This window comes from Anarrhichthys ocellatus, unplaced genomic scaffold, assembly GCF_004355925.1.
Source record: "Anarrhichthys ocellatus isolate YVR2014 unplaced genomic scaffold, GSC_Weel_1.0 scaffold1227, whole genome shotgun sequence".
NCBI classification, from domain to species: Eukaryota; Metazoa; Chordata; class Actinopteri; order Perciformes; family Anarhichadidae; genus Anarrhichthys; species Anarrhichthys ocellatus.
This window is the reverse complement of record NW_022281201.1, coordinates 753-12,462: the sequence shown is the minus strand read 5'-3', so window position 1 is coordinate 12,462 and position 11,710 is coordinate 753. Positions and strand designations below refer to the sequence as shown.

At 44.5% G+C, this 11,710-nt stretch overlaps 1 protein-coding gene across 1 annotated transcript; it reads left to right on the top strand.

The window, feature by feature from the left end:
* Positions 1-80: 80 nt before the first annotated feature.
* On the top strand, positions 81-10,383 carry LOC116377419 (eosinophil peroxidase-like). Its single transcript, XM_031839058.1, has 5 exons — positions 81-184; positions 274-532; positions 8,610-8,780; positions 8,897-9,134; positions 9,229-10,383. Exons 1-5 carry the CDS (start codon positions 167-169, stop codon positions 9,431-9,433), a joined length of 891 nt encoding a protein of 296 aa, XP_031694918.1. The 5' UTR covers positions 81-166; the 3' UTR covers positions 9,434-10,383.
* The last annotated feature ends 1,327 nt before the right edge of the window (positions 10,384-11,710 follow it).

Below are 11,710 nucleotides of genomic sequence, written 5' to 3'. Positions count from 1 at the left end.
CCTCATTTTATCTGACCTTAAAGGTGACGAGCGGTCCAATGAGCAAATTGGTCTGACCGCTTTACACACACTGTTCCTGCGTGAGCACAACCGTCTGGTTTATCATCTGGCACAGCTCAATACTCACTGGGACGGAGAGAGACTCTATCAAGAAGCACGTAAAATCATGGGAGGATATTCACAGGTTAGAGACACGTTTAGCTGCATGGATTACAGAAATATTGGTTTGTCTTCACGTGGTTCAATCAACTCAGTGTATTTTCTGTCTGTTAGGTTCTCACTTTCAGAGAATACTTAGGTCACATTGTTGGTCCAGACTTCATTGCCAGTCATCTTTCTACCTACCCTGGTTATGATGAACACGTGGACCCCTCGATCTCCAATGTGTTCGCCACAGCTGCCTACCGATTCGCTCACCTGATGGTCCAGCCCCACATGTTTCGTCTTAATGAGACGTACGAGGAGCACCCTGTTTACCCCAGCCCATTGCTGCACAAATCCTTCTTCACACCGTGGAGGATCGTCTTTGAAGGTAATGCCAAGGTCTTTTCACCTTAATTGAAAATATTAGAGACCAGTTAGGTTTGAATGTCACCACACCAATCACGACTCATCATCAGGTAAGACAAACCTGTTTTGCCATTAGTGGGCTGACATTTCCTCAGTCCAGGGACACAAAATGTATCTGTTGTTGAAACTAATAAGTATCAGTATACTGTATGTTTCAAAGCATGTGTAAAGGTGACCATGAATACAATATATTTGGGTTCGTAATGGCAGGCAGTGATGGTAGAGGTGACTATTTATTTTGGTCATTAGAGCAGAAAGTGGAACACTTAGCCTATTAAAAGCCCTGTTTATTTTTTCTCTATTTTTTGTCATGTTATCTGTTTTTCTCATGATTTGAGAGGTGATTCCCTGAGATTTTTAAAATCAGAAGTGGGCCTTAAGATAGGAAAGTTTGAGAACCACTGCAATAGGGTGTATATTTTCTTACTTGCTCAGAGCTCTGCTCTGCAATCTGTGCTGCCACTGATGGCTGGAGGCTTATTACAATAATACTGAGTAAATACGTCTGAAGAGTGCCATAGAGCTGAGCGAATGTGCAGGAAAGCAAACAATCCTCCGAGAGATCCTCCAGAAATCCATACGTATATAACAGTCTTACACTGGGTGAGGCTGGCATATTTCTCTAGAATTATCAGTGAAAGCAGAAAAAAACATAATTTCTTTCTCTTCCATCGATTGCCTTTTAAATCCTTTCCAGCATCGTGAATGACAGTGAAACAATTGTATTAATTGTGTCTAACAAAATCTTAATCTTAAATTAAGTTTGCCAAGTAAGCAGTTCTTGCTTTCTTTACAGCATTAAAAGAAACTCTGAGGTCTTTGAGATATGTACGATGCACTTCTAGCCCAGTGGCTTTCCAGAGCCGCTCTGTCCTGCAACACTTCGGTCTCAGGGAGCAGACAGCGTCTGTCATCCACGGAGAAGTGTTGTAGGCAGCCCTAGTCACTGCGGTCAAGTCAGCAGACACTCGGTTCTCCGTGGTCAACCCAGCAGACACTTAAATATTAGTGCACCTACGGTATATGCTGAAATTCACGGTAAACGCATTCAAACGGCACAGATCGGGAGCGAGCGAACGACTTTGCAAAGTTAGCGGAAAGATTAACGTGAGACAACATCTGGTTTCCAAAATAGGATGTCAACCAAGCGTATAAACAAATTGCATTTGTGGAAATGGGATGAAATTAATTATATTAACATTAAGTACATTTGAGGGTTGCTGGAAAGATAACGAAATTAATAATATCTGACTTACTGATATGTATGTGTTCAGGACATTTCTGACCACATCCAAACAAAAATCAAACATGTTAACTGTACCAATTAAGATATTTTATGAAGTACAAACTGAACTGAAATTGCACCTTCAAATAGCTAATTTCTGAAATGTTTAAGGAAATATAAAAATATTCTTGTCAATATTTCCATACAATGACTGATGTATATGTGTTCAGGACATCGTTGACTCATCCCATACTGAAAATCCGACATTTTAACTGTACCAATTAAGAAATATTTCAAAGTAAATGTCATACGTCTGTACCGAGAAAATATCTAATAACTGAATATTTCAGCTGCTATAAAAATATTTTTCTCAATAATTCTATACAATGACTGATGTATATGTAATCAGGGCATCGTTGACTCCACCCATACTGAAAATCTGACATTTTTACTGAGAGAGAACCAGGACATTCTGGTGTAGCATTTCAAAATTAAAGCCTGTCAAAATGTCATTCATGAGCCAACTTCCTTTGAATTTCAGATTAGATTTTAGAGGAAATGGTGCATAGTTACAAAATAATTTCACTACAGGTTAATAGCAGACCACCTCAATGTGTCACTCAGAGAGAACCAGGAGGGAGAGCCTTCATAGCTTGGACCAAACTAGGCTCAGGTGTCGCTCATCAGTGGCCGATTAACATCTTGAAAGACAGACAGCAAACAGGACACAGACCCCTAATAGAAGGGAGGGGTCATCACAAAGATATCTTAATTGGTACAGTTAAATTGTTTAATTTTCTGTATATGTGTAGTCAGAGATTTCCTCAACTTGTGTACATCAGTCATTGTCTGGAATTATTGAGAAATTAGTTTTTATAACACTTCAAATATTCACTTATTAGATTTTTTTGGTACAGATGTATGACTTTTACTTTGAAATATCTATTAAACAGTAAAATTGTTAGATTTTTTGTATGGGTGGATTCAACAATGCCCTGAACAAATATACATCAGTCATTGTATGGAATTATTGAGAAAATACTTTTTATAGCACCTGAAATATTTAGTTATTTGATGTTTTCTCAGTACAAACGTGTGACTTTTACTTTGAAATATCTCTTAATTGGTACAGTAAAAATGTCTGATTTTGAGTATGGGTGGAGTCAACGAAATCTTGAAGATACATGCATCAGTCGTATGAAAATATTGACAAGAATATTTTTTATAGCACCTTAAACATTTCAGAAATTAGCTATTTGTAGGTACAATTTCAGTTCACAGTTTGTACTTCATAAAATATATTAATTGGTACAGTTAGCATGTTTGATTTTTGTTTGGATGTGGTCAGAAATATCCTGAACACATACATATCAGTAAGTCAGATATTATTAATTGAATTATCTTTCCAGCAACCCTCAAATCAAAGAATAAAGACACTTCATCCACAATGTAGTTGCATTTTCCCTTTAACTCACGATATGCAGGTAACATGTTTTATACTTGATGTAAATATAATAAATTTAATCTTATTTCCATCCATCCATCCATCCATTTTCCACCACTTATCTGGGGTCGGGTCGCGGTGGCAGCAGGTCAAGCAGGCCGACCCAGACCTCCCTCTCACCGGCAACATGTTCCAGCTCATTCTGGGGGATCCCGAGGCGTTCCCAGGCCAGCTGGGAGATGTAATCTCTCCAGCGTGTTCTGGGTCTTCCCCGGGGTCTCTTCCCAGTTGGACGTGCCTGGAAAACCTCCAGTGGGAGGCGTCCAGGAGGCATCCTAATTAGATGCCCGAACCACCTCAGCTGACTCCTTTCGACGCGAAGGAGTAGCGGCTCTACTCCAAGCTCCCTCCTGATGACCGAGCTCCTTACCCTATCTCTAAGGCTGAGCCCGGCCACCCTACGGAGGAAACTCATTTCGGCCGCTTGTAGCCGCGACCTTGTCCTTGCGGTCACGACCCAGAGTTCGTGACCATAGGTGAGGGTAGGAACGTAGACCGAGTGGTAAATTGAGAGCTTTGCCTTCCGGCTCAGCTCCCTCTTCACCAAGACGGTCCGGTGCAGCGCCTGCTTTACTGCTGCAGCTGCACCGATCCGTCTGTCGATCTCCCGCTCCATTTTACCCTCACTCGTGAACAAGACCTCGAGATACTTGAACTCCTTCGCTTGAGGTAGGCACTCCGTCCCCACCTGGAGGGAGCAATCCACCGGTTTCCGGCAGAGCACCATGGCCTCAGATTTGGAGGTGCTAACTCTCATCCCCGCCGCTTCACACTCGGCTGCAAACCGCCCCAGTGAATGCTGGAGGTCACGATCCGAGGAGGCTAACAGGACCACATCATCTGCAAATAGAAGAGAGGCGATCCCGAGACCCCCGAGACTGACGTTCTGCGCCCCCAGGCTGCGCCTAGATATTCTGTCCATGAAAATCACGAACAGGACCGGTGACAAAGGGCAGCCCTGGCGGAGGCCAACACCCACCGGGAACGTGTCTGACTTATTGCCGAGAATGCGGACACAGCTCCTACTGCGGTCGTACAGAGACCGGATCGCCCGTTGTAACGGGTCCGGCACCCCATACTCCCGCAGCACCCCCCACAAGACCCCCCCCGAGGGACCCGGTCGAAATCCTTCTCCAAGTCCACAAAGCACATGTAGACTGGTTGGGCAAACTCCCAGAACCCCTCCAGTAGTCTTGCGAGGGTAAAAAGCTGGTCCACTGTTCCACGGCCGGGACGGAATCCGCACTGCTCTTGAATCTGAGGTTCGACAAGCGGTCGGAGCCTCCTTTCCAGCACCCTGGCATAAGCCTTCCCCGGGAGGCTGAGTAGTGTGATACCCCGGTAATTCGAGCACACTCTCCGGTCCCCCTTTTTGAAGATGGGAACCACCACCCCGGTCTGCCATTCCATGGGCACTGATCCCGACCCCCATGCGACATTGAAGAAGCGTGTCAGCCAGGACAGCCCAACTATGTCCAGCGCCTTCAGCATCTCAGGGCGGATCTCATCCACCCCCGGCGCCTTGCCACCAAGGAGCTTTTTAACTACCTCAGCGACCTCTGCCAGGGATATGGGTGAGCCTCCCCCTAGATCTTCAGGCGCTGCCTCCTCTGCAGAGGACATGTTGGTCGGGTTTAGGAGTTCCTCAAAGTGCTCTTTCCACCGCCCGACGATGTCCTCCGTCCGGGTTAGCAGTTCCCCCCCTGCTGAGAACAGCCTGGGGTAAGCCCTGCTTTCCCTTCCTGAGCCGTCGGATGGTTTGCCAGAACCTCCTTGAGGCCAACCGAAAGTCCTTCTCCATGGCCTCCCCGAACTCCTCCCATGCCTGAGTTTTAGCATTCGCGACCACCGCAGCTGCAGCCCTTCTGGCCTGCTGGTACCTGTCAGCTGCTTCAGGAGACCCCTGGGCCAACCAGGCCTTGAAGGTCTCCTTCTTCAGCTTGACGGCTTCCCTCACCTCCGGTGTCCACCACCGGGTTCTCGGGTTGCCGCCACGACAGGCACCGATGACCTTCCGGCCACAGCTCCTAGCGGCCGCGTCCACAATAGAGGCTTTGAACATGGTCCACTCGGATTCCGTGTCCCCAACCTCCCTCGGGATGTGTGAGAAGTTCTTCCGGAGGTGGGAGTTAAAGACCTCCCGGACAGGGTCCTCCGCCAGACGTTCCCAGTTCACCCTCACTACACGTTTGGGTTTGCCGGGTCTTTCCAACCGGTTCCCCTGCCATCTGATCCAACTCACCACCAGGTGGTGATCAGTTGACAGCTCTGCTCCTCTCTTCACCCGAGTGTCCAAGACATACGGCCGCAGATCAAATGATACGATTACAAAGTTGATCATTGATCTCCGGCCTAAGGTGTTCTGGTACCAGGTACACTTATGAGCCACCTTATGTTCGAACATAGTGTTCGTTATGGCCAAACCGTGGCAAGCACAGAAGTCCAATAACGAAACACCATTCGGGTTCAGATCGGGCAAGCCGTTCCTCCCAATCACCCCCCGCCAGGTTTCTCCATCATCGCCCACGTGAGCGTTGAAGTCCCCCAGGAGAATTATGGAGTCGGTAAGCGCCGCCCTTTCCAGGACCCCTCCCACCGACTCCAAGAAGGCCGGATACTCCGAACTGCTGTTTGGTGCATAAGCACAAACCACAGTCAGAGCCTTGCTCCCCGCAACCCGAAGGCGCATGGAGGGGACCCTCTCGTTCTCCCGGGAGAACTCCAACACAGCGGCGCTCAGCCCGGGGCTCGTGAGTATCCCCACTCCCGCCCGGCGCCTCTCACCCTGGGCAACTCCGGAAAAGGACAAAGTCCAACCCCTCTCCAGGAGCTTGGTTCCAGAGCCAACGCTGTGTGTGGAGGTGAGTCCAACTATTTCTAGCTGGTATCGCTCCACCTCCTGCACCAGCTCCGGCTCTTTCCCCGCTAGCGAGGTGACGTTCGACGTCCCTAGAGCTAGTCTATGCCGCCGGCGATCGGCATGCCCGGGCCTCCCGCCCGACCCACTGCCCGGTCTGCATAGCACCCGACCCCGATGCTTGTCCCTGCGGGTGGTGGGTCCACAGGGTGGCTGCTCCATGGTGTTTATTCGGGCTGAGCCCGACCGGGCCCCATGGGCAAAGGCCCGGCCACCAGACGCTCGCCTACGAGCTCCCCTCCTGGGTCTGGCTCTGGGAGGGTGCCCCAGTTTCCCTGGTCCGGGCGAGGTGGCTGTAGTCCGTGGGCTAACTATCATAGGGGTTGTTTTGAACCGCTCTTAGTCTGGGCTCTCCCCTGAAACCTGTTTGCCTTGGGAGACCCTACCAGGGGCTAATGCCCCGGACAACATAGCTCCCAGGATCACTGAGCCACTCAAACTCCTCCACCACGATAAGGTGGCGATTCGCGGAGGAGATATATGAATAATAAAGAAATATGAATTCATGTTGTGTATTATTTTGATAATAATGCTTTACCTTCAATTAAATGTCATTAGTCCTGTAAAAATATGTAATCTGCCTAGAAACAAGCGATGGACAACTAAGGGTCAGAAAGTGGAATCTTATTTCCACATAATGAAATTTGTCTATACGCTTTGAAAAATTGAAAAAGTTTCAGGTTCGCCTGAAAAAAAAATGCACTGACAGCATGAATATATTTTTTTAATGACGCAGATGAAAGCTAAAAACTCTCCCAAATCATTGCACAACGTGTTTACAGTCTCCACAAACAAATTTTACTTCGATTGAGTGAAGCAGGCCAGTATAAATGAGGTCTGAGTCAAGCCAAATTCTCATTTTTGGAACCAGCTGTTGTGCTGCTCTATTCTAATTTTATATACTATATAACTATATATTAACTATATATTCACTTGTCTTATCACTAAGAGTATTCAATAATCCTAATAAAGCAGTTTGGCATCATTTTGAGTCATTTTGAGCCATTTTCAGCTGTCATATCTCTCCATAAAATATTCTCCTCTCAGTCCGTGTCTCTTTAAGCCTTTGTAAGGCCTGTGATTGGCGGATTTAATCATGTGACACCTTGTTGAATGCGGAAGAGCCTAACGAAAGCAGTAGGCGAGTTATTTAGAAGATTGACAGCCTGTTATCCACTAAAAATCTCGATATGCTTGGCACAACCCCCATGTCTAAATTCATTGGTCCAGCTGACTGAATGCTGGCCATTTAGTCCCAAAACCTCCCAGAAACGCCATTCTGATTTGAATGGATTAGCTGCATTTTTCCTCACGAAAACCACCAAAAGGTACGCTGAGTTACAATTTTGTTTTCTGTGGAGTGGTACTGCGTTTCGCTGGCTTTGTTTATGTAACTTTTAAACGGTTTGACGGAGAGGAACGAGACAGCCGTGAATCGACTCGGGGATGAGTCCTACTGCTGTTTTATGTATCAATCCGCCATGACAGCTGCCGGCTTTGTGATGACAGATGCAAACGGAATGCATAATACGCAGGTTTTGTGGTGAAAAATACGTGTTATTGTGGTAAATCTTCTAGATATATTAGTTCATGTATAATTGTGTTTGCAGTGTGTAAAATGGCGGGTATGATGATTTTGCCCAGACGTTTGTCATTAATTCGGTACATAATATGTGTGGAGGATTAACTATATTTGTTTATGAAAAGTGCATTCTACGACACACTACCACGCTAAACGGTCTCGCTAGGGCCCCAAATGGGGGCCAGTCGTCATAAAAGGGTTTTAATAGATGACACGTACGTTTTCGAGTTCACTGCGAGTTCACATCGAGGACACAAAGTTCAAATGCATATTTTTACCATTACAAGACCCGTTTACCATGGACCTCAAGGGAGTCCAGAAGAATGCTGAAATCCTGTTTCAGTATTTCAGAGGACTGGTTGGAAATGTCATTGCCTCGCACATGCACGACCAAGTCCTGGGCAAGTGGGCGTTTGGCCAAGATGCTGGGAAACTTTTCCAGGATGTCAGTTACCTTTGCGCCCGGAAAGCAAAAAGTAGCCGCCGCTTTTCTCCTCACGTTCCTCACGATCGAGTCTCCAATGAAACAGTTGGATGCATTCTTACATGACAACACTGAAAAAGTGTTAGGGTTAGAGTTAGTTAACTTTACTTAAAAGTAAGAAATGATATTGAAGTGCATATAATAGCTTATTCTTCTTATTCATATTTTTGTGTACATTATTATTATTACTATTATAATATTGTGAATATTATCATTATTATTAAAGCAGTTAAAAACTACAATGAGTTGCAGAGTGTATGAGGTCATGATTCTCAGTGGAATCAGCAGCACTAGCGAACACTTAAAATGTCCCCTCGTGTTCCTCAGGTGGTGTGGACTCAATCATCAGGGGCCTGGTGGGTCGTCCGGCCAAACTGAACACACAGGATAACATGATGTCTGATGAGCTGAGGGACAGGCTCTTTAAATTCACCAGTGAGTTGGCACTGGATCTGGCCGCCCTCAACATGCAGAGAGGAAGAGACCATGGACTCCCTGGTAGCCTATAACTCTCAATGAGTCTTTCTATTTATTTTCTTGTACCTCTAGAATTTTATGCAGACATACTTTATCTTAAACATGGCTACATTTTCACCCTTTGTGCCCCTTTTTAGGCTACAACCAATGGCGTAAGTTCTGTGGGCTGCCGCAGCCCAAAAATAAGCAACAGCTGTCAAAAGTGCTGAAAAATAAGAAGCTGGCCGCGAAACTGCTGAAACTCTACAAAACACCTGACAACATTGATGTGTGGCTGGGAGGAGTGGCTGAGCGGTTTGTCCCCGGAGGAAGAGTCGGACCTTTGTTTGCCTGCCTGATTTCCACTCAGTTCCAGCGGATCCGCCAGGGAGACCGGTAAGCACTAAAAATGCATTATTGGCTGACATGTACTAAATATGTGCAGATAGTTGTGTTACCCGCACTTTTAAACATTAACTACCAATTTCAGACTTTGGTGGGAGAACAAGGGAGTTTTCACTGAGGCCCAGAGGGACTCCCTGAGGAACACCTCACTCGCCCGTATCATCTGTGACAACACTGGTATCACTGATGTACCAGCACAGCCCTTCCAGTACTCTACAAGGTCCAGTTTCACTGAATGTAAAGACATCCCTGCCTTTGATCTCAGTCAATGGAAGGAGAATATTGAGTAGAAGTCTCCCCCTGTCTGACTAAAGGCAGCTACATCTCAGGGCATCTGATTTTACTGTGTGTTTAAATGTAAGGGCAAATATACATACAATATCTGCTGGATATAAATCTGAGTGCTAGCTATCAGTTGAAATGTAATATTTTCTTAGTTCCTTTTTATTTGATTTTTTCCCTCTTCAAAATGTAGATTTTTATTCCTGACCAATGAATGTGACCTCTCTGATAATTTACAAAATGTACAAAAAGAATTATGTGGAATATAGTATTGTTTGTTTTAAGAGTTAACAATTTACATCACCTTAAGTGTAACATCATGAATAAGTGTTATTTTGAATTATGACTCAGTATCATTTTTCTAATAGTTTCAAGATCTCTGGTGCTTGTGCAACATTGGACCATGAGACAATACATACTGCACAGCATACAGGGGTCACACTGGCTTGGTATATACCATGTTTAAATATATAACATTTGATGAAGATTATATATAATAATCACATACAAGTCAAATCACAATAAATGAATCCATTGATCAACTTATTTGATCATGCTGTGTGCTACTGCTTACATTCTTACAAATGTTGTCTGCGGGACCTTGAAACCATAAATCAGTGCGTGTGTGTTTTTGGTGTGTTTGGAGAATTTGAATCATTTTTAATAAGATGACATTTTGCGACTGTGAACTCCAAATGTGTTAACAGTGTTTGCCGTTTAGTTTGGTTTACATGTATGAAGTAAGATAACCAACACATGAATACTTACCACTTACTACCAAAGTAGCATTTAAACAACATTTCATGCAGCTTTACCTTCATAGTTTCTATCTGAGCTCTGGGGCACTAATGACACTAACGACATTTCAATCAGGAAAGACTTGATTCGAATATAACAATGATTTATTATACATGGATAAAATATGAATAGTGCAAAGTCTTTGGCGATTGGACTCCATCCTGAAGCAATATCACCGAGGGTAGTGATGAGGTCAGATAAGGCCCAATCCCCCCTGGAGTCCAGACACTGGTGGTGGTGGTGATGAAGGGAGTTGCTGCAATCTGATGACGAATGAGGAGCATGACTGTGATGCTGACTGGAGGTGACTGGGGTGGAGGAGGGTCACATCTGCTTAGACCTGAAATGACAACTGACAGCAGCAGAGAGGAGAACACTTTTTAAAGTTTGACAGCAATGTGATTGGCTTCAAGGAAACTGCAGAATCTGGTTGGTTAATTTAAAGTGAACGCCCACAATCAGTTTATAGAGTAATCACAAGGAGAGAGAGATTAAGAATGAAAAGAAGAGAAGATATAGTGTTCCTGACTGAATTGATACTTAAGCTTCATTAACAGCGGTCTAGACACAAGTCCTGTCAGCCTTCTGTAGACTATGTTGCTCTTTAAACTAAGCAGTTGCTCTGACAGTCTAATGATGACGCAGTTGGGTTTTTCATTGTAATAAAAAATTCACTCAATGCCGATGTAAAAATCATTAAACAGGACATTTATTCTTGCAAGAAGGAGAGAGAGTTGATTCACATACAGAATATGCATCAAGGCTGCTCATAGGTCTGTCTCTAAGTCTCTGATATTTATACTGAGGATAACATACAAGTGCGTTGGAACAGAGTAATTTGCATAAGTTCTGGACACATCACTTTGGAGACGTTTCTTTGACAATTCGTTCTGTTAAAGGGTAATCTTATCCTAATCAGGAAACGTCATGGTTGCAAATCAGCCTACGTATATATACTGACGTGAACACAACAGATTTACTATCTTTCCTTGACGCCCGTTCATAAGTAAACAAACAGATGAGATAGCCATTAAGAAAGACAACTAAGACACTTAATGTCTTAACATTAGAACACAGCTGAGAAAGCTTGTGTGAAGATTGGTTCATACATGGACACAGAGTTTATGGAACCAGCTGCTTAGATTACAGTGGCTAAACAAAAACACTGTTTAAGTTTTTCCAACAGAATCTATACGCATATTCAGGATACTTTATGCTGGCCAGACAGCAGTGGACTTGGTTTAGATGAGTTTACAAACTGCTACAAGTACTTTTGTTTTTTGATGCTTTGGCAACATTGTTCTCGAAGCTTTCATGCCCGTAAAGTCCCTTTCAACTGAATTGAATTGTTAGAATTTGAGTTGATATGTGGGAGTGCTTATATCATTACTCTTTAATATCCCACACACCCTTCCAGCCAACACATTTATTTTTTTACTTGATAATTGCTACAAAATGTTGCCAAAACACACTTCATAACCAAAGAC